Genomic DNA, 24465 nt, shown 5'->3' with positions numbered 1-24465 from the left:
TGAGATGTAACTGACAGCTGAGAATGATGGGTGGGGTTGGGTTGGGAGCTGGGGTAGAGGCGGGTGGCGCTCATTTCATCCCCCCCTCCCCTCTTCCCTGGGTATACAGGGGTAGGAAGGGGGCACCATGGGCAGACATTAGTGACTGTGTGTACATCTTTTGTCATTTCTAACTACATACAGTATTTCTCTTTACAGGTACAAAAATAAAGTAGTTGAACATAAAAAATTACTAACACAGTACTGCACTGTACTGTACTGTGCAGTACACCATGAAGCAAATCATAATACTGTACATCTTTTTTCATTTCTAACTAATACACTATTTCTCTTTACAGGTACAAAAATAAATGATACTGAAGGTGAACATAAAAAATTACTGTAAAACAGTACTGTGCTGTACTACTGCGCAGCACATCATGAAGCAAGTTGTAATATTGCACATCTTTTTAAATTTCTAACTTGATACAGTATTTCTCTTTACAGGTACAAAAATAAATGATACTCTAGTAGAACATAAAAATTACTGTAACACAGTACTGTACTGTACTGCACAGCACACCATGAAGCAAGTCGTAATATAATGGGTCCATAGAAAATGGGGTACTGAGAGGTAAACTAGTCCGCGGTAGCGTCACTGCACCTCATCTTCGATAGCTACCATTGTATTTCTTCTGCTATTTTTCAAGTTTTAAGCTATTTTTCCCTTCAATTTCAAGCAGCAAACTTTTTCATGCAACAGACACTCGTCCCCCCCTATTAGTCCGTTGAATCGAGGGTTGACTGTACTGTAAAAATACTTTGGGCAATCTTCATGGAGATGTGGGACCATCATGGTTTTCTCTACTGAATCCCTCCATGTGATTTTTTTTTTTCTGAGTGAATTTTCAACCTTTACAGTATTTCTTTTTTTTTTTTCTGAGTGGATTTTCAAGCACTGATGTTTCTTATTATTTGTAAGTAGTGAATCACATTTAAAAAGCAGTCTTTGTTTATATTCACAACATAACAAAGACATACAGCCACCATCTTAGAAGTCCATTTCAGCATTCGGGCGTCACCACAGCAAGCCCGAAATCAGACTTATCCTGGCACAAATTGTCCGATTATGTACTTTAGGAATAATGGTGGAACAAGAACACCTTGTTTCACTGACTCACATTCTGATCAATCTATTTCTCACTGTCAGACATGATGAAGCTAACAGTGAGAAGCATTATGGTCAGAATGTGACCCAGTGAAACAAGGTGATCTTATTCCAACATTACTCCTAACGTATATACAAGTAATTGGACAATTCACGTCAGAATAAGTCTTGTTCCAGCCTTGGTGTGGCGGCGCCCATAGCCTCATCAATGCTGATTTATCCAAACTTAACCTGACTCAGTATATCCTAGCCTACCCTTATCTAACTTCAAATTTAATAACTTAACCTGATAAAATTTGCCACACGGGTGCAGCGTTTCTAACTCCCTTATTACCATCTCACAAACTTCAGGAGAGTAATTTTAATTAAGTATATAACACAGTCACCTGTTAATTTCAGACTACAAAAAGTGGATAGGAATATCAATATACAGTATATAAGGCCCTGCACACCACAAGGGGCAAAGCGCCATGCCAGCTGAAACCTGTTCTTTTCCACCAGCTGGTCTTTCAAACACTACCCTATGACTGCACAAAGTCGCTTTGCTCATTTTTGATTAGTGCAGTAAGGGTGAAAGTCTGAAGTGAGCCAAGCATATTTGTGCAGTCATAGGGTAGTGCTTCAAGAAGCAGCTGGTGGAAAAAAACAGGTTTCAGATGGTATGGCACTTTGCCCCTTGTGGAGTGCAGGGCCTCATATCTTGGGATATTTACAGAGTCCACCAATTTGACTGCGGCAACATTTAGATGCTCTCCCTGACTGGGTGAGTTGTATACTGACAATCTTGCTGACAGGACAGAGGATTGCCACTTAACAAAACCTTGAAAGCTCCTGAATACTTATCAGGCCAAATCCCAATCTCAGTACAGAAAGTACCCACAATACGCAAGTATATGGGCGGCAGAGGAGGTCGCTTATTAGGAATTCGCTTACTCTGAATACATAAACTTATGGGAAAAATTACATATGGGTGGCACCCCCCTTCATCAGTAACCCTTGAGACTCCTTTCAGACCTAAGTATTGTACTGTACAGGGAAACTATCTAAGACATATTACATAAGATAGTGTAAACCAACAAGATTATGGCTTTACTAAATCAACAAGGATATGGCTTAACTAAACCAGCAAGAATATGGCTGCTCACCTTAACCCAAGAGGATAACAAGCTTAATGGAGGTAAGAAGGGAATTTGAAGCAGGGTAAGGCACCTAGCATGGGCTTCAGGAGAATTTGCCAAGTCAATTTGCCGTCACAACAATAACAAGACAATTCGCCGTCATTAATGAAGACAGCTATGGGTGACGCTAGAATATGTATTCAAAGGAAACTACAGCGAGGAAGAAACAAGTTAATTATTGTCTCACGGCAAACTGACTTGATGGCGAATTTTCTCGGAACCCTAGCATGCACCTCCTGCACCACCCGCTACACCATCAGACACACCACTCTCGTCACCAGCACTTTCGGTACTTTCACTTGCCAATGCACTCACTTCATTCATAAACCCTTCAAAGTGAAGTCATCACTTCCTCCACTTGCAAATGACAATGTCCAATGTTCTTGAATTCTTCCTTGAATTTACCTAGGGCACACAGTACCCGGCTGAGCTCCATCACTAGTGGTTGGCGCTTCTTGGGGGTGGCAATGTGGCGTGCTCGGGGTAAACCCTGGATTTGGACCACTCTTCACTGCCATCTCGCCTATTACGAGTTCAATTTTCGTCACTATTAAAAAATAAAACAAAATTCGATAAAAAACAGGTCCTCACTTACAATGAGGATCGCGTACTGTGAGCTCGCGTATTGTGGATACCTACTGTACTAACTACCCCCTGGGGGTAGGGGGGTTTGTCAAGAATACTCCCCCAGTATCCCTGCTTGTCGTAAAAGGCGACTAAAAGGGTTGGCGGAGGGTTAGTGCCCCTCCCCTGAAAACAACTAACTAAAAAAAAAAAAACAATAAGCCTCGGACAAGGACTGACCAAACGTTGACGACCAAGGACCGGACAAAGGACATTGCAATTGGAACATGGAATGTAAGGGGAGCAAATGACGAGGTGAAAGAGAGAGAGATTGTCCAGGTGCTTGAGGATGCGAAAGTGGATGTATGTGGAATAACTGAAACAAAATGGAGAGGAGAAAGTGTGAGAGAATGGGAGTATGGATGGGGTATATGTGCTGGAGTAGGTGAGAATGAGAGGGCAAAGGAAGGAGTATGTATAGTTGTGAGTAAAAGATGGAAGAGGAGCATAAGACAGTATGGATCAGTTGGATCAAGGATTGTGTAGGTAAAGTTGAAAGTTGGAATACAAATGTGGGCGATTGTGTGTGTGTATGCGCCAACGCAAGATCGTGCTAGAAGAGTGAGAGAAGAGTTCTGGACAAATGTAGAAGTGTGCATGGAAAAGTTTGGAAGGAATGATAGAGTGTTTTTGATTGGTGATATGAATGGTAAAGTTGGGAATGTGAAGGTGGATGGAATAGTTGGTGAGTGGGGTGTGCCTGCTGAGATAGATGAGAATGGGAGTGCGTTAGTGGACATTTGTGCTGGGAGGGGGTTGGTGATAGCCAATACCCTCTTCAGGCATAAAATGATCCACAGGTATACATGGCGAGTGATGAGAAGGGTGGGTGGTGAATTGAGTGAAAGGAAGGCAATGACTGATTATGTATGTGTGGATGAAAGGATGCGAAGATGTATATTGGATGCAAGAGTTTATAGAGGTTGGGGGAGTGGACTATCTGACCACTACTTGGTGGTGGCCAGAGTTAAAGTTCAAGTAAGATGGAGGAATAGAAGAAGGGAAAGACAAGAGGAAGGAGTAGTTGCAGGGAGAGTGGAAAGGTTACAAGAGGATGAGAAAAAGGCAGAGTATAAGAGAGAAGTGGAGGAACGATTGGGTAAATATGAGTTGGAGCAGATGGGGGACGTGGAAGGTGTGTGTAGAATATTTACAGAAGAAATATGTGCAGCATGTGATGTGGTGTGTGGAAGGAAGAGAAGACGGAGGGGGGTGCAAGGAACAGCGTGGTGGACTGAAGAGGTGAAACGGGCTGTGGCACAAAAGAAGAAAGCATACAATGAATGGATGAGAAATAGGGACGTGGAAGAAGTTGAGAGGCGGAAGAGAGAGTTATATGTAGAAAGAAAGAGAGAGGTGAAAAAATTAGTAAGAGAGAGTAAGAAGAGAGTGGATGAGGAATTTGGAAGGAATTTGAGTGTAAAGTGGAGGGACTGTAAGAAAATGTTCTGGAAAGAGGTGAAAAGAGTAAGACAGGGTGGAAGTGAAGTTAGCAGGGGAGTGAAAGATAAAAATGGTAGATTACTAGTGGAGAAGGGAGAAAAAGTGAGCAGATGGAGAGAGCACTTTAAGGAATTATTGAATGTGGAGGATGGAAGTAATGCAAGTATAAGTGGCTGGGGAATGGCTGGGAGAAGGAGGGAGGTGAGAAGACAGGAAGAAATCAGTAGGATAGAAGTTGTGGAAGCAATGAAGAAAGTTAAATCAGGGAAAGCCCCAGGAATTGATGGAGTGTGTGGTGATATGCTGAAGCATGGGGGAGAGATAGTAGTAGAATGGATGTGGAAGATGTGCAGATTGGCCTGGGAGGAAGGTAGAGTCCCGGAGGATTGGAAGTCAGGTATAATTATTCCCTTGTACAAAGGAAAAGGGGAAAAAGAAGTGTGTGGCAATCATAGGGGCATTTGTCTTCTTAGTATAATAGGAAAAGTGTATGGTAGGATACTTATTGACAGAGTTAGAGAAAGAACAGAGAAATTAGTTGGAGAAGAACAGGGAGGCTTTAGGAAGGGAAGAGGTTGTGTAGATCAGATATTCATTCTCAGATATTTAGTGGAAGAGTTTCTAGAGAAGGGAAAGAAGCTGTATGCGGCTTTCATGGATTTGGAGAAAGCATATGACAGGGTGGATAGACAAGGATTGTGGAAAGTGTTAAGAATATATGGAATAGATGGGAAGTTGTTGAATGCTGTGAAGAGTATGTACGATGGTGCGAAGGCTGCAGTGCGTGTAGATGGTGAACTAAGTGAATTTTTCTCTTTGAAAGTTGGGTTGAAACAGGGATGTGTCATGCCTCCATGGTTGTTCAATCTGTACATGGATGGGGTAATAAAAGAGGTACAAGGTAGGGTAGTGGATGTTGGAGTGGCCCTGGTGAGAGAGGATAGTGTTTGGAAACTCCCTGTACTGTTGTTTGCAGATGATACCGTGTTGTTGAGTGAAGACGAAGGGGAGCTGCAAGGCTTGGTGGATGAGTTAGGGAGAGTGTGTAAGAAACGGAATCTAAAGGTGAATGTAGGGAAGAGTAAAGTGATGGTCTTTGAGAGAGGTGAAGTCAGTGAATGTACAGCGAGGTTGGATGGTGAGGAACTGGAAAATGTGAGTACGTTTAAGTACTTGGGTAGTGTGATGAGTAAGGATTGAGGTTTGGAGGGTGAAGTGCTTGAAAGGGTACAGCAGGGAAGAAAGGTCGCTGGTTCTTTGAAAGCAGTTATAAGAAACAGGGAAGTGAGCATGGAAGTGAAAAAGTTACTACATGACAGTATTGTGATACCAACTCTAATGTATGGAAGTGAAGCTTGGACGTTGTTGGAAGGACACAAGTCAAGAGTGAGAGCAATGGAAATGAGTTATTTAAGAGGAGCCTGTTGAGTCACATGGAGAGACAGGCTGACGAATGAGGATATAAAGGAGCATTGTGGTGTTGAAGAGGATGTGATAGGAAGCGTTATGAGGAACACACTGAGGTGGTTTGGCCTTGTGGAGAGGATGGAGGGTGAAAGACTGACGAAGAGAGTGTATGTGAGTGAGGTGGAGGGGGGAAGAGGAAGGGGGAGGCCGAGGATGAGATGGAAGGATGGGGTGGAGAGGTATATGAGAGAGGAGGATGTGAGTTGGGAGCAGGGCAGTGAAATGGCGGGGGACAGGGCGACTTGGAGGCGATTTGTTTGTGGCCACCCCAAACGGGATTGAGGCGTCTGGCAATAGATAGATAGATAGATAGAAATTGTTTTTGTTTATTATAAACTTGAAGATAAACATCCAGGGCATCATCTGAAAAGAAAAAAAAATCTCTCTCTCTCTCTCTCTGTCTTTGCGTAGCACCATGCGTAAGTTTGTGTAGGGGTTGAGCAGTTTATGGTGATGCACGGCCGGCACAGCCTGAGCTGTGGCTTGAAACACGATGCTACCCAGCCTGAGCTGTGGCTCGCAATCCATGGGTTAAACACCCAAAATCATGCAAACCTAGCATACTAGTATGGGATTTGAAATTACAGTACATCAAAAGTAAGCCATGTGCTGGAAGAGTTTGGCATAAAATTTAACTCTTAGTGGTAACTTCACTGGTGTGGCAGTATGAGTGATATACCTTACTAAGTCTATGTATTTCACAGGAAAAACTTTTAAAATGTCCAGTATCTATGGTAACCTCTGAAACATTAAAAAATATCCTGTGAAAGGCCCATTCCAATAGGATACAGTATTTGGATGATTAACACCCATGTGGTAAAACATTAATACCGGTATTAACCTAATTTATCTAGACCTAACATGACCTACCTAATTCATCCTAACCTAACCTGTTTTACCCTAATCTAACCTAACCTTATATCAACCTACAGTAATCTAACTCTAAAGCACCAACCTCAAATGAGATGGTGCATAATGATGGACAACTACTATTTTCACAATTAAAAGCTACCATACTGGTTTGTGCCTGGTAAAGATAAAATGAAAAGTATTTGTGCAAAGGCTGAGAAAACGGACTGAAAATGAAAGGGCATAGAAAACATTGTTTCAAATCCTCCAAAATGGAGTAGCTATTGTATCTGACAAAACTGCTGGCTTCAGCATGTATTAAACTGTCTATCTATCTATTGCCAGACACATTAATTCCGTAAGGGGTGGCCACAAACAAATTGCCTCCATGTTGCCCTGTCCCCCGCTATTTCACTGCACAGCTCCCAGCTCACACACCCCTCTCTCATATACCTCCCCACTCCATCCCTCCATCTCATACTTGGCCTCCTCCTCCCTGTTCCCCCCTTTCACCTCACTCACAGACACTCTCCTCACCAGTCTCTTGCTCTCAATCCTCTCCACATGGCCAAACCATCTCGGTGTGTTTCTCCTATTGCTTCCTATCACATCCACATCCACACCACAACACTCTTTCACTTCCTCATTTGTCAATCTGTCTCTCCATGTGTCTTCACATGCTCTCCCAAATAACTAATTTCCATAGCTCACACTCTTGACTTGTGTCCCTCCAACAAGGTTCAAGCTTCGCTTCCATATGTTCAAGTTGGTATCACAATACTGCAATGCAGTAACTTTTTCACTTCCGTGTTCACTTCCCAGTTTCTTACAACTGCTTTCAAGGAACCAGCAACCTTTCTTCCTTGTTGTACCCTCTCAAGCACTTCTCCCTCTAAACTTCCATACTCATTCATTACACTCCCCAAGTACTTAAATGCACTCACATTTGCCATCATAATGCTGCATGCGAGGTCCAGTCCCTTGATGCCTTATATAAAATGAATTTTCCTTGTTCACCAAGATTCTCTTCATACTCAAAAACACATAATTGAACACCTGTATAAAGTCTCAGAGTCAATTCAAATGTATGTAAATTTTCTTGGTAAATATTTAAGAGGTGGTCCCACATTTCCTTGCAGCGCACCGAATTTTGTTTGGTACAAGAGGTTCAATGCGGATAAATTTGAATTACAGTAGTGAAGTTTGGTAACAACAGTCACATAAATGCATCTTACACTGGCCCAAGTGGAAATGACATAACATGAAAATCACAGGTTGGAGACTTACGGGTAGTATTATCAGATGATGCCACATTTAATGCATACTTAAAGAAAACTGTGGCAAAATGCTGGCAACCAATAGGGTATATTTTAAGAACATTCAAGACAAGAGACCCAGCAACAATGTTAACACTATAGAAAGGCTCCACATAAACTATCTATCTATCTACTGCCAGACCCCTTAATCCCATAAGGGGTGGCCAAAAACAAATCGCTTCCATGTCGCCCTGTCCCCTGTCATTTCATTGCTCTGCTCCCAGCTCACACATCCCTCTCTCATATATACAGTATACCTCTCCACTCCATCCCTCCATCTCATCCTTGGTCTCCCCCTCCCTCTTCCCCCTCCACCTCACTCACATACACTCTCCTCGTCAGTCTCTCGCTCTCCATCCTCTCCACATGGCCAAAACACATCAATATGTTTCTCCTAATACTCCTATCACATTCAAATCCACACCACAATGCTCCTTCACTTCCTCATTTGTCAGTGTCTCTCCATGTCACTCCACATGCTACTCTCAAATAACTCATTTCCACTGCTCTCATTCTTGACTTATGTCCCTCCAACAAGGTCCAAGCTTCACTTCCATACATTAGAGTTGGTATCACAATACTGTCATGTAGTAACTTTTTCACTTCCATGCCCACTTCCCTGTTTCTTATCACTGCATTCAAAGAACCAGCAACCCCTCTTCCTTGTTGTACCCTTTCAAGTACTTCACCCTCCAAACTTACATCCTTACTCATCACACTACCCAAATACTTAAAAGCACTCACATTTTTCATTTCCTCCTCATCCAACCTCACTCTACATTCACTGACTTCACTTCTCTCGAAAACCATAGCTTTACTACATTCACCATTAGATTCCATTTCTTACACACTCTCCCAAACTCATCCACCAAACCTTGCAGCTACCCTTCACCTTCACTTAACAACATAGTATCATCTGCAAACAACAGTACAGGGAGTTTCCAAACACTCCCCTCTCTTACTAGGGCCACTCCAACATCCACTGCCCTACCTTGTATCTCTTTTATAATCCCATCCATATACAGATTGAACAACCACGAAGACATGACACATCCTTTCTTAAATCCAACCTTCAAACAGAAAAATTCACTCAGTTCACTATTCACATGTACTGCAGCCTTAGCACCCTCATACATACTCTTCATGGCATTCAGCAATTTCCCATCTACTCGATATATTCTTAATACTTTCCACAATCCTTGTCTATTCACCCTGTTACGTGTTTTCTCCAAATCCATGGATGTCGCATACAACTTCTTTCCCTTCTCTAGAAACTTTTCCACCAAAGATCTAAGAATGAATGTCTGATCTACACAACCTCTTCCCTTCCTAAAACCTCCCTGTTCTTCTCCAACTAATTCCTCTGCTATTTCCCTAACTCTTTCAACAAATATCCTACCATATACTTTACCTATCACACTAAGAAGAGAAATGCCCTTATGATTACCACACACTTATTTTTCCCCTTTTCCTTTGTATAGGGGAATAATTATACCTGACTTCCAATCCTCTGGGACTCTACCTTCCTCCCAGGCCAATTTGCACATCTTCCACATCCATTCTACTACTGTCTCTCCTCCATGCTTCAGCAATGCACCACACACTCCATCAATTCCTGGGGCTCTCCCCATTTTAACTTTCTTCATTGCTTCCATAATTTCCATCCTACTGATTTCTTCCTGTCTTCTCACCTCCCTCCTCCTCCCAGCCATTCCCCAGCCACTTATACTCACATTACATTCGTTCTCTATGTTCAACAATTCCTTAAAGTGTTCTCCCCACCTGTTCACTTTTTCTCCCTTCTCCACTAGTAATCTACCATTTTTATCTTTCACCCCCCAGCTAACTTCTTGGCCCCCTGTGCAACTCTTTTTACCTCTTTCCAGAACATTTTCTTACATTCCCTCCACTTTACACTCAAATTCCTTCCAAATTCTTCATCCACTCTCTTACTAATCTTTTCACCTCTCTCTTCCTCTCTACATATAACTCTCTTCTGTCTCTCAACTTCTTTCACACCCCTGTTTCTCATCCACCCACTGTATGCATTCTTCTTTTGTGCCAGAGCCTCTCTCACCTCTTCATTTCACCATGCTGTTCCTTGCACCCCCTTACTTCTCTTCACCCCACACACCACCTCACATGCTGCACATATTTCTTCTGTGAATATCTTGCACACACCGTCCACATCCCTCATCTGCTCCAATCCATATTTACCCAATCGCTCCTCCACTTCTCTCTTATATTCTGCCTTTTTTCCATCCTCTTGTAACTTTTCCACCCTCCTTGTATGCACTACACTCAATCCTCGTAAATTGCGGAAATTTGGGTCTGGACCACTGCCAAGATTTACGAATTCCGTGATTTATGAATAATAACTCTTACGTGAAAAATTAATTTGGGTCTGGACTTTGGTCAACCTGCCCCCACAGCACCCTACCTACACCTATCTTGGCACCATCAAACACATACATACGAATTTAGGAATATTCAGTGCATATATTAAATAGAAATAAGCCATGTTAAGGGATCTCACCTTAATCCTATGACGAAACTGCTTAATATGAATGGAGTGGGGTGGTGTTGGGAAGAACTTAGAGCCTCTCAGCACTTGTTCTTCCCAAACTCTTTCGCCAGCTTTGAAAACCTCTCCCCTGTCAACACAATGAATGAGCTCCAAACGTTGACTGTGCAACAAATGCGGCAACTTCTTGACGCCATATTGCTCAGAGGGCTTCACTGGGGGGTCAGGAGGGGCCATGACAGGTAGGAGGTGGGGGGAAGTTGCACAAAAGAAGGCAGGTAACTCTCATACTCCACGGCAACGGTCTGTAGTGTGCGGATTGGCGGGACAAGAACAACAACAACATGGTGGCATTAGTATGCACATATGCCACCAGGGACATGCGGTGATTGGTTGTTGGGTCATGATTTTCAGTTTGAATGCTGCAGTTTACGGTTCTCCTCGGAAAAGGCCCACTTCGGTGCCTAGATCCGCAATTTTCGTGACTTAACAGTGATTTAAGGTTGCCGGCAGTCTGACGGCCACCTAGCTGTGATTTACGAATCCGTGATTTATAAACACGCGATTTACGAGGATTGACTGCACTTCCTCCTCTCCTTCCCTTCTTCTATTTCTCCATTTCATTTGTAATTTGATTCTGACCACCACGTCCACTCCCCCAACCTCTATATACTCTTGCATCCATATCCATTACACACCTTCTCATCCTTTCATCCACACACACATTATCAATCACTGCCTTTCCATTCATTCAGTTCACCACCCACCTTTCTCAACACTCGCCACGTATACCTATGGATTATTTTGTGCCTGAAGAGGGTATTGGCTATCACCAACCCCCTCCCTGCACAAATGTCCACTAAAGCACTGTCATTCTCATCCATCTCTGCAGGCACACTCCACTCACCAACTACTCCACATAAACATATCAAAACAAGAGGGCTTCCAAAGAACATTCACCTCCAGTATCAAAAGTAACCAAAACCAACAAGAAGAAATGGGAAATTTTGATTAGTACTGGCAGAGACTAGTATGATACTAACTCTATTCTGTAGAGAGGAGAATGGAGAGATACATTATCATATATATATATGGAAAAGTTTAGAAAATCTAATTATACGATGGAGAGAATGGAGAATGAAATATTGACAAAGAGGGTGTATGTAGGCGAAGCAGAGGTAGGGAGAGGGAGGGGGAGACCGAGGATGAGGTGGAGGGATGGAGTTGAGAGGTATATGAGGGAGGGGGGAGTGAGTTGGAGGGAGGGGGGAGTGAGTTGGGGGGAGAGCGGTCAAATGGTGGGTGACAGAGTGACTTGAAGGCATTTTGTCTGTAGCCACCCTTTGTGGGACTAGAGCATCGGGCTATAGATAGATAGGTAGAGAGATAATCACACGGCCCAAGATAGAGTCCATCCTACCATCAGAACCACAAGGGGAAGCAAAAAAAGGGAGAAAATGTATCCAAACTCACCTTCCATCAAGTACACCCTGCCAGAATCCAGACTCTCTAATACAATAACTTACCCTATCAAAAAAAAGGGGGCAAGACTCTTTAACTGCCTTCCTAAACACTTAAGAAACATCACAAGTGTGACAACAGAGGTATTAAAGAAGAAACTACTGTATACAAGTTTTTGGCTACCATCCCAGACCAACCAGGAGTTCCGGGATACACCTCGTCACACCCAGCAACCTCCAACTCCATTGTGGCCCAGCCAGAATGTCCGCAACAAAGGGTGGTGGCCATGCCATGGCCTTGCCTCAAGAATAAATGAGGGATCAACATCCCCTTGTGGCAGAAGTGCTTCAAGGTAAATTCAAAGCAAGGTTACATATACCGTGTTATATTTTAAGCAGCAGAAAGACTACCGTACCAATTCCTATTCCTCCAGGTTGTTTTCTGTATTTTTCTGAATACTTTCATGTGTTAGTGGTAGGTGGTGGCGACCATCATCCACTCACTTGATGGAGTGCTGCCTGCTTTTTCCTTAGCCTTTATCATTCTTTTTCTGTGTCTGCCCTCCTCTCTTCCTATCTCTCCCATCTTTCCTGTCACTTCTTATTGCTTTTCTTTCCTTTACAGGTGGCTTTACATTGAGTGACAAGCCAAATGGTTTCCTGTAAGCCAAGAAACCATTTACAGCGCCAGGTGGTAACCATATAACCAAACCATACGTGCTTCCTACGTGTCAACAAGTAGGTTGGTGGGGGTTAGGGCCCCTCCTCGTAAAATATATAACTCAGAGTCAAATGGCCACCCCTTATGGGATTATGGCGTCTGGCAACAGATAGACAGATAGACTTTCATGTGGTAAACAACTATTTTCTGTTTACTTTTCCCACCGTTATTGTAATATTCTTTATGCCTCAATGACATTTGTTTTCTTTGGCGTGATGGAAGAGACTTATTCAAATCTACCCAAAGTCATTTACTTTTGCATCTACTTTCTCTGATGAATAAGTTTTCCTGTTTACTAATTTTATGGGTGTAAATGTTCACTGTTGACTGCATCTCTGATCTTGTTTCTTATTTCACAGAGCGCGGTAGCTCAGTGGTAGGGTGTTGGGCTCGTAATCGTTAGGTTGCGAGTTCGTGCCCAACCTGGTGGCTGCTGTGCTGGGAAGGGTAGCGCTCTCCTGCGACCATAGCAGGGCTATATGATCTGATTAGGTCTAGCTCGGGGATTAATCCCTTTATCCCTTGTTCCTTATTTCACCAGCATAATGGAAGACTTACCATAAATTACTCAACTCTTGGTTGTTGGGTTAGGTTTGGTTAAGTTAGGTAAGGTTAGGCTTGGTTGGGTTAGGTTAATAATATAAGGTTAGGAAGAGTTACTAAAAGGGAACTGGGACACCACCAACAATTTTGGTAGACTTGCATATGTTGTAGTAAGTGTCTGCCATTACAATCAAGAAACAACAGGGAGTTGATAAAGCAAAAGGAGCAAAGCTAAAAATCAACAAGAAAAGGAATTTAATGTGAAATGTTCATTTACAATTCCAAAAATAACCAGAAAAATATATAAGAATAATTAATTTGGTTAGGAGCTTCTACTGTTTATCTTTTGTTTCAATAAGAGTAACACTGCAGGAAAGCTCCCAAATATGCATAAAATTTACAATATATTTTTTGCTCAATAAACTGTGATGTAATTATCATTGTGATAGCTTTAAAAACTTAAGGAAAGATAATTTTGAAGATATCAACTGCAAAACCATCAGTTTTACATGTAAGCCATGGAAAGCAACTGCCTGCCATGTCAGATTTTTGGTTGATTAAGCTTCAAAGTCGATCTGGCACTAACTGTCTGTCCCTACTAACCTAACCTAATATGAGTAACCTAACACAACTTTACCTAACTAAATCCAACCTAATTAACCTGACCAATTCAGGGACAAATGAGTTTTGGGTCTGAATCGATCCACTGCCCTCTGTTGGACATTACTGCCTATGTCTACAAATCACTTCGTGCTCTTGAATAACATGCTATTTTCACCGAGTTTGGGTGTCAAGAACGACATAGTCTTGAGTAACATAAATACCGTATTTCTGCAGAATCTCAGTGTCAAAAATGAATTTACACTTACAACAGATAATCTGTCAAAGTTTTTGTTTGCTAATGGGAGCTCTCCTGCAGTTTTTCCCAATAAAATTTCCCCTATTGTTTCTTTTATGACTGAACAAGGTATGGAATTTCGCTCTTCCCACTTGGTTCTCTATGCAAGTTACAATGGGTCTAAATTACAAGTGAAGCAGAGGCCAAGAGAAATTGAGTGAATTCGTTAACAATTTTGGATTATGATATTTATAAAACTCACAGTCAAATCTGCTACTACAACAGACTTCTCAAGTAAATAGCAAGAAGAGATAATAAACTTTAATTGCCTAATGAGAGCACTGCATTGTGCTAATGGTTGAAATGTCGGTAAATTTTTAGAAGTAACCAACATTTTCTTTTATTATCATTTTTATGTTTTCCCATGCAAATTACTGTGTATTAATTAGTTTTGACCTTCATTTTGGGGGGAAAATCCCCCTTTTGGAATTTTGAGTAAGATTTCCAAAAGTGGGTTTATCACCCAAAATCAAGATCAAAATTAATTAAAAACACACTATTTTGCATTGAACTAACCCAAACTAACCTAACCTAACCTAACCTAGGGCCTGACATAGACCAGGTGCACACGCCTGCACCAGCCAATATGGCACGACATTCATCCACTGCTGAGCGATAGCCTAACCTAAGCCACTATATGACTATCCCTACAAAATTTGTTCCCCCAACTCAAACTAGGCTTAAAAGGTAAGTCTTAGTTAGAATAGGTCAGGGACATAATATAATGAAAATTGGTAAAGTTGGTTACTTCTAAAGTTATACCGAAATGTCAAACTAAGCTATCAATGAAACAGCCTTATGCTAAACACAGGGGCATCAGTGTACCGTTAACGCTTTATAGCCTCCTCAAACTTCCTTAGAGTAGTTTACTGCCTCAATTTTTAAGTTCTACATCCATCACTGTGATGAGCGGGAAAGTCCCACATGCAAGTCGTCTGCAACATTCTCCACTGGTGGGCTGCAAGAAAGATAATACACCGTAATTACCTAAGCTAAGCATGGCTTTTTGCTGAAAGTACAAGTGCCATACTAGGCTATCGATGAAACTGACTGCTTTATGACAAATTAAATACTCACAATGGCGTCAGTGTAACACTTTATAGCCTCCTCAAACTTCCGTACAGAGAATAACTTATTGCCCCGATTTTTAAGCTCTACATCCGTCATTGTGATCAGCAATAAAGTCCCACAAGCAAGTTGCCAGCTTGTTTGTTTACAATCGCCATCAGCTGATGCTCCGTAGACAATTGAAGAACGAGTTGCGAAGTACCCATTTTGTCCTGTTTTGGCCAAATTAGTGCGTAGATAATTAAGTAATTTATATATGTTATGCTGGGTGTTTTTAGGCCGACTTCTCGTCCTAAAGACACCAGCGACTGAGTGGGGTCCTCTTTCTAGACGGAACTAGAACACTTACTATGGAACACGGCATAAAAACTCGGCAAGACACCTGAACACATGTATTCCCTTAATCCAATTTCCCTAAGCAATTTCCCTGACAATATACATGCAATGGTGCACTAGATGTGGAACGGGTATAGTGACAGGCTAGTTAACAATAATACATCACGTCACACAGACACTGTGATAATACCTGAGTTACTGTACAGGAGAATAATACAGAGGGATGGTGACACCGTTCATACAGTCTGTCTTCTCAGTCTTTGCATAGTACACTGGTCTGCTGCACTTAGGTATCGCCACACACTTGTATATTGCTCTAGTCCTGGGAACTTAGGCACTGACACAGCAAACTGAGTACGTTAGGTCAGACACACTTTTACTGGTGGTGTTCCTGTCTCACTGTCTTTAGAATACACGGGCACTGTCACTGCTGTCTCTAATACAACACTGGGATCTCACTGTGTGTCGTCACTGGGCTGCTGAGGTTTGTGCTTAGTCCAGGTGGCCCCTGGGAGTCGGAGGGAGCCCTACAGGTGAGCTCTCCTGCAGTAGGCACGGGACGGCTTCTGGGGGCGTCACAGCCCGGGCGTGTTTCTGGTCTAGGGTGCAGGGAGGCCCTCTCTTGTCAGGGCCTCGACCTGGTGAGGGGCCCTCGGGGCTGGGGCCAAACAGCGTCAGGAGTCGGGCCTGCCGCTTCTTACTCCGGGAGGAGGGCCGACGGTGAGTGGTGTCAGGGCGGTCTTGCCCTGAGGTCCGAGGACTGTCCTTGGGAGGCCTGGGACTGCAGTCGCCTCTAGGTTGGGACGCCGTCAGCGGTTGGCTGCGGCACCTCGTCCGTGGGGCATCTGTCAGGACCCAGCGTCGTCCAATTTCTTGGTATACCCAGCGGCCGTAGGCTACGTGTGTGCCAGGATTTCCCACATCCTGTTGCCGATGTGTGCTAAGTTGCTCAGTCCACCAATATCCCATTTAATCTCGAATCTCATGTGAAACAAAGTGATTTCCCGGAACACCGATATCAATTAATTAATCTCTTGCGAGACTATCGCGAAGTCGTAGCCCTACCCGGTGAGAATATGGGAAAGACGGATTTCATAAAGTATAACATTACATTATTGCCTGGAGCTCAGCCAGTATATATACCTGCCTACCGTTTACCACATAGCCAACGTCAACAAGCTGATCGTCTTATTCAGGACATGTTGGATAATGAGGTCATTGAACACTCTGACAGCCCGTGGAACAGCCCACTATTTCTGGTTCCAAAGAAAGGTGGTGAGGTACGACCAGTAATAGATTACAGACGCGTGAATGCAGTGACTGTCCCGGACAGATTTCCGATTCCTGTACTCACTAATATGCTGGAATCCTTAGGCGAAAACAATTGTGTTTTTTCCTCCCTAGATCTTTTAAGTAGACTGGCAAGTCGAGATGGAAGAATCATCTCTTCCTATCACCGCCTTCAAGTACTCCATCCGGACATTGCCAATTCCGTAGACTTCCATTCGGTTTGAGAAATGCACCATCAGCGTTCATGCGGCTAATTCATACAGTTTTCGCCGGCATGATAGGTCACTCAGTTTTGCTTATCTAGATGATGTCATAATCGCTAGTCACTCGGTGGAGGAACACTTAGAAAAGTTAGCTGAAATGTTCACTAGACTCAAACAAGCTGGACTTAAGATCAGACTATCAAAGTGCGACTTTTTACGTAAGAAACTCCAAATCCTAGGACATGTTGACGCTCACGGAATTCATACATCAGATGACAAGGTTAGAGCCGTGACGAATTTCCCAACTCCAACTAACACCGACTCTGTACGCAGTTTCCTCGGTCTCAGTGGGTATTATAGAAGGTTTATTAAAGGGTACGCCCACATAGCTGCGCCGTTAACACAATTGCTAAAAAAGGATGCGTCTTTTGTGTGGGCTTATGAACAGCCAACCGCATTCACAACACTGAAAAATGCTCTAGCACAATCACCAGTTTTAGCATTCCCTGATTATTCTAAACCATTTCTTCTCTGTGCTGATGCCTCCGGAGTAGGCCTAGGTGCCGTTCTCATGCAATATGACTCCGAAGGAAAGAAGCGTTTCATTGCCTATGCTAGCCGTGTGCTAAACTTCGCTGAAAAGAATTATAGTGTAACTTCATTGGGAAGCCCTTGCCGTGGTCTGGTCCCTAAAACATTTCCGCAACATCATCTACGGATATCCTGTTCACATCCAAACAGACCATCTTCCCTTATGTGACTTGTTTCGGGGACGTAACCTTACCGGTCGACTTGCACGTTGGGCAGTCACTGTGACTGACTATAATCCAACATTTGAATACGTTCCTGGGAAATTCAATGTCGTAGCCGATGCCCTCTCGCGGCATGTTGCCACAGTCTCAACCGGTTGTGACGTAAACTTGGCGTTCAATTATGACACACTACATAGGTTCCAGCGTGAGGACCCCGTATGGTCACAGGTCATATATTTCCTAGAGTCAAGCGATGATTCTTCTCTGCCAAAGTTTCCAGTCCCTGTATCTGATTTCTTCCTCAACAATGAATTGCTCTATAAAGACTCAGTACTGAAAAGTAACAGTCGCGAAGTTAAGCAACTAGTCATTCCAACAGACTTAATTCCTGCTGCCCTTTATTTAATCCACGACACCCCTCATGCATCACACCCTGGCAAAGACATGCTTACGGCAAGCACGTCTGTCATATTATTGGCCCACTATGCGAAAGGATATAGAAGCGCACTGCGATGCATGTTTATCATGTGCCAGTCACAAGGGGACAACCTGTCAACCTGCTCTTATATTGCAGTACCCAGTACCATCAAAACCTTGGCAACCTGTCTCTCTCGATCTTCTGAATCTGCCTCGTACAGAATCTGGCTTCGTTTTTCTATTAGAGGTAGTCGATCATTTCTCTAGATTTGTTATCTTAGTTCCATTGCGTGAAAAATCTGCTATAATAACGCAGTAGCACATGCCTTTATTAATTCAGTAATTTGCCCTTTCACAACACCAGAAGTAATTTTAACTGATAATGGGTCAGAGTTCAATAATTCAGTACAGGAAGAAGTTTGTCTTCGATACGGAATTAAGAAATGCAATATAGTGGCCCATCATCCAGCCTCGAATGACCTAGTAGAACGCCAGAATAGAAAGATATTGGAGAGTCTGCGTCACTTAGTGGGAGATCAGACTTCCACCTGGGATGAGTGGATTCCGCAGGTAGCTGCTTCAATTAATTCATCCATCAATAAGTCAATTGGAGAAACATCATTCATCATATATGGCTTTGACAAAAGACTACCTTATTCACTGTCGCAATCCAGACCTGATCCAATCTACGACTACGATAACTATGTGCTAGTCAACCTGTCCAACTTCCAGAAAATTCATAAATATGTTCAGGATAATCTGGCCCTTACAAATGTGGAGATGGTACGTAATCAACATGCCACTACCACAGATGTTACCATCCAAGTAGGTGACTTAGTTTTTGCCCTAGATCATGACAGAGAATCAAAATTAAAGAGTAAATTCTTGGGTCCCTTCCGGGTCATATCTCGTAAAGGTAATAAATTCGAATAAAGAGATCCGCACAAGACAGAGACGACATGGGTGCATGCAGATCATCTCAAACTTGCATCAAAACGCATAGGAACCACTAAGAGAGACCACATCCCCACAACAAACTCCTACTCAACCTTCTTCCTCTTCTCTAAGTCTTCCTTCTGACACTACTATTCAGCCTTCCCCTACTGTTGATGACTATCGTGCCAAATTGCGTTCTGCCACTAAGTCTCTTGCATAACGTTATCATCTCATACTGTCGTTACCATCTGTATCAACATCACTTCTAAGATCACCTCATTTTATAGGAAAGATGCTGACGTGGGTCTGCGTGCTGACAGTGCTGACTCTGGTTGGGTCTGGATCGGGTGAGGACGATGGTGCCGTACGGCCCGGGGCCTTGGTTGGCGCAGGAGGCGAGGTAATGGTGGTTAAGGATGTAGTCTCATTGCGCTACGACCTACTGTAGAGCCGCTGGCCGCCGTGGCCATCGCCCTGCCTGACCTTGCACGTCAGCTACAACCTGCAGGGACTCCTGTCAGATATAAAAAATAGACATCACACTGACACATTTTTGTACCCACTCTACCCACCCATCTGCTGGAAATTAGATTATATTCGTTATCAGTTCAACCATCTTCAAGATTCCTTCCCTCACCAAACGCCTGTGGGTCTCTCACGAGTGAAACGTGGACTTTTTGACCTTGGAGGAGAAATCCTCAGTGGATTATTTGGTGTAGCGGCTACTGTACACGTGGACTTTTTGACCTTGGAGGAGAAATCCTCAGTGGATTATTTGGTGTAGCGACTACCCGTGAACTTTCTGGTTTCAAAAAGGATTTACTTCAGTTAGCAAATGCCATAGAGTCACAAGACAAAGTGTTACGTGTTCAACATTTTATGCTGCAACTGATGAGTCACCATTTACATGATGTTGCTAGTACTTTAAATAATTTTACAATTATTCTTAAGCGTGAAGTATGAAAGACTAATATTATTTCAGAGTTGCTGTATGTTAAATTACATGTTGATAATTTGCAGGTTTCTCTGGACTCTCTTGTCTCCTAAGTTTCTAGCCTAATTCGTATTTTAGTCAATGCTGTTGATAGTCGTGTGACCCTAGATTTAGTATCTCTCTCTGACCTTCGTTCTACTTTGGAATGGGCTCACTCAACCTTCGACTTGTCTCCTATGATTCCATTTTCCTCTTTAGAACACTACTTCCTAATACTAGAGGCCACATTCCTCATTAAAGATATAATTGTTCATATTCCTCTTCGTTCTTCCGTCATACTCGATCTCTTTCACATCATTCCTTTTCCCTTCTGGTACAGTAACTCCCTGGTACAAGTCTCTGTCTCCTCAGAGTACTGTTTTCTCTCCCATGATCATCTCTATATTGCTTTCCTCTCCTCAAGTGACCTCGGTAGATGTGCCCTTCTCACACCCAACTCTCGTGTTTTTGTTGCCTACCTCCTTACAATTTTTCCTGGCAGCGTTGCTCCTTGCGAATCTGCCTTAGTCCGTAACTTCTCAGTACAACCTGTCTGTACCTTTGTTCCTTCCCCCAAAAGCCAGGTAGTAGGCCTACACCATGCTCGTATAAATCACATCCGCTATTTCTTCGTTAGTGTCTCAACTCCTGTCAGTCTTATTTGTCCAGGGACCCCTGAACGTTCAGTATCCGCAATTGGTTTATATAAGGCCCCTGATTACTGTACAGTAAAGTCCGAGTCTATAATAGCCCATGCCACACATCACTTCGCACTTCGCTCCCACAAGTATGACATCTTCAAACCCATTAATACTACTTTTCATCTACCAACAGACAATCTTTCTATCACATCTGAGAACCTACGTAGCCTATGTTGAACTATCTAAATAATTCAGATTTTATTATGAACCAGTTCTCTTCAGCTTTTAACAGATCCTGATCACATCCAGTCTTTGTATTTCCTCCGGTTGTCCTATGTTTTCTAGGTTTTATTGCAATTGTTTGTATCCTGTATTGTTGTCTCAAGCGAATGAACAAAAGGTTGCATGAGATCCGTGAAGCAACAAAGTTAGTGCGACAACCAAAAGACCTGGAAAATGGTAGTTCTGAGTAAAACTCATTTTGTGATTACTATCTATCTATCTATCTATTGCCAGACGCCTCAATCCCGTTTGGGGTGGCCACAAACAAATCGCCTCCAAGTCGCCCTGTCCCCCGCCATTTCACTACCCTGCTCCCAACTCACACCCCCCTCTCTCATATACCTCTCCACCCCATCCCTCCATCTCATCCTCGGTCTCCCCCTCCCTCTTCCACCCTCCACCTCACTCACATACACTCTCTTCGTCAGTCTTTCACCCTCCATCCTCTCCACATGGCCAAACCACCTCAGTGTGTTCCTCACAACGCTTCCTATCACATCCACATCAACACCACAACGCTCCTTTATATCCTCATTTGTCAGCCTGTCTCTCCACGTGACTCCACAGGCTCCTCTTAAATAACTCATTTCCACTGCTCTCACTCTTGACTTGTGTCCTTCCAACAACGTCCAAGCTTCACTTCCGTACGTTAGAGTTGGTATCACAATACTGTCATGTAGTAACTTTTTTACTTCCATGCTCACTTCCCTGTTTCTTATCACTGCTTTCAAGGAACCAGCAACCTTTCTTCCCTGCTGTACCCTTTCATATGTATATATTTGTAAATTGACCAAATCTATATGTTTATGCTATTTTTCGAACATGGCCATGTACTGTAAATATATTAATCCCTACTTACATCCAGCTTTGTGAATTATGTAGTAATATCTCATTTATTATTATACTCCCATTTAGTCCCGGTTGACTGTATACTCAAACCACTTGCATTCTTGCCATATTTACTGTCTCACCACTGTGTCAGGAGACACACTTTTTGATGAGGGGGAAAATTGTTTGTAACCTTTTTGTGAATATTATATAGTATGTAAGTAGTTGTAAGTAGAATCCAAGTAGGGCGTCACCGCCCGGTGTTATGTCTAAGAGCACTTATATTATGTCTGGGACTGAATGAGTCACGACTTCCGTAGTCGCACCGCCTCTCTCTAGTCGGTGGGAGCCGGTGATCAGTAGCTGTCTGGGGTTGGACACGGATGCTGTCCTCTGCTGTTGTACAAAGATTCAAGACGGTGTTTAATATATTGTCAGAAAACTAACTCCTACACTTTGTCTTCACCTACGTCTGGCGTCAAGGGGCGTTGACAGCATTAACACATGGGTAAACCGCTGAGGGACGTACAGTGCCCGTTCCCTCCCCGGTACGTCCAGTGGCCATTACCGCTGTGCTGCCTGGGATTGAATCTGGAGCAGTCCCACCATGATCCTGGCAATGGTCCGGCAGAGATGTAGTCTCCAATCACTGCGACATCGTGGTTGGGCGAGTTGAGGGGAAGAGGGACACAAGGTTGGGGCGCACCTGAGCCTGTCTCACTCTGGGCCGGCATTGTGTCCACCTGGCCCACTGTGGTGTCTTCCTTGGGTGGGGTGGGGCTGCGGCTCCTCGGCCGGCATTGTGTCCGTGGCCCACTGTGGTGTCTTCCTTGGGTGGGGTGGGGCTGCGGCTCCTCGGCCGGCATTGTGTCCACCTGGCCCACTGTGGTGTCTTCCTTGGTGGGGTGGGGCTGCGGCTCCGTAGTGGGGTGGGGAGTTTGTCGGCGGGAGCGCGCATTTCAATATCAATGACAGCTTTTGATGTGCATGAGTAAGGTTCTTCCCTTAATACCTTAATTAGTTTTTTTTTTTTTTTTTTTTTTTTTTTTTTTTTTTTTTTTTTTATAACAGAACGGAGGAAGGAAAAACAAATGGGAAAAAAAAAAATATTCCATACACCAGATTACTGGTGTCCTCTATTCATAAAATATTTGTAACAGTTAGACTTGAACAGTTGTGGGTTGAAATTTGGAGGAAAACAACTCTGGGGAAGCGAGTTCCAGAGAGATGTAGTTCGGGGAATGAAAGAATTCTGATAGGCAGAAGTTCTGCAATATGGATGAGTGACATTCCAGTCATGAGCGCTACAAGATGCCCGTGTAGCACAAGGGAAGGCATGGAGAGGTGGCACCATGGACGCAACTTCGTCTGAGCATTTGCCAAAAAAAATATCTGTAAAATAATGCAAGGGAGGCAACATTCCTTCTTACTTGCAGGGGAGGTAGTTTATATGTAATGGCAGGGTTGTTAAAATGATTCTAACAGCTTTATTCTGAATTTTGTCTAGTTGTCTTAATGCAACCTCTCCACAACCATTCCACAAGGGTGAGCAATTTTCAAGCTGAGAGCGCATATGACTCATAAATTATAGCTAACTGCTCATCGGAGAAGAAGTTACGGACTCTGTACAATAATCCAAGTTTCTTTGAGGCGGTTTTAGCAAGTGATCTGACATGAGAGGTCCAGCTGAGGGCACTGTTAAGTGAGACACCAAGAATTTCAATACTTTTGGAGATGGGAATATTAGTAGCACTGAAGGTAATGTACGAATCTGGCAATATCTGTCTATTAGTAAACTGTATATATTTAGTTTTATTAGCATTAAAGGAGACAAGGTTGTTTTGTCCCCATTCACTGATTGTAGCTAGATCTTGATTTATGGAGATGGCTGTACTGAGTTGAGAGGTAGAGATATTAGACTTTGTAAATGGATGTCCGAGTGTGAATGAACTATGTAGTGTTGAGTCATCTGCATATGAGTGAACGGGATTGTGAGTGACAGATAAGAGATCATTAATAATACCAGAAATAGGGTTGGCACCAGAACTGATCCCTGCGGCACGCCGGCGTTAATCGAGTGGAAATTCGAATATACATCATCTACTTTTACTCTTATTTTTCTGTCACTAAGATAAGAAGAAATCAAAGGAACAAAACACGTTAGTCCATAGTAAGGGAGTTTGGACAGCAGGGAACGGTTCCATACTCTGTCGAAAGCTTTAGAGATATCAAGAGCTACTGCATGAGTTTCTCCAAAAAGATCAATTGATTGATGGATGGTATGAGTTAAGAGGTTGAGTATGTCAATGGCCATAATTGCCAAAGAAAATGGGTTTAAAAAGTAAAATTGCCCCATCCATCTTGAGGCATTAGCCAAGGATGTTTAATCTCCCCTTCCGACTATTGCCGGATGCCTTACCCCCGTGAAGGGTGGCCACAAATTGCCTCCACGTCGCTCTGTCCTCTGCCATTTGGCTGCCCTCTCTCAAACTCAACCCCCCCCCTCGCATCTCTCCATTCCCTCCAAGCCTCCATCTCACCATCTGCCACTACCCTTCCACCTCACTAA

At 43.2% G+C, this 24465-nt stretch overlaps 1 protein-coding gene across 1 annotated transcript in view; it reads right to left on the bottom strand.

The window, feature by feature from the left end:
• The window catches only part of STUB1 (STIP1 homology and U-box containing protein 1), a 70125-nt gene extending 54764 nt beyond the window's left edge, over positions 1–15361 (bottom strand). The window contains exon 1 of the mRNA XM_080268025.1: positions 15248–15361. Coding sequence (XP_080124151.1) covers positions 15248–15337 — 90 coding nt within the window. The 5' untranslated portion in view covers positions 15338–15361. The remainder of the gene's footprint in view (positions 1–15247) is intronic.
• Positions 15362–24465: the final 9104 nt, after the last annotated feature.

Source organism: Coenobita brevimanus, chromosome 26 (genome assembly GCF_032717465.1).
Source record: "Coenobita brevimanus isolate Jiangsu-jjx chromosome 26, ASM3271746v2, whole genome shotgun sequence".
In the NCBI taxonomy this organism is placed as follows: Eukaryota; Metazoa; Arthropoda; class Malacostraca; order Decapoda; family Coenobitidae; genus Coenobita; species Coenobita brevimanus.
This window is presented reverse-complemented; position numbering and strand designations above follow the sequence as displayed.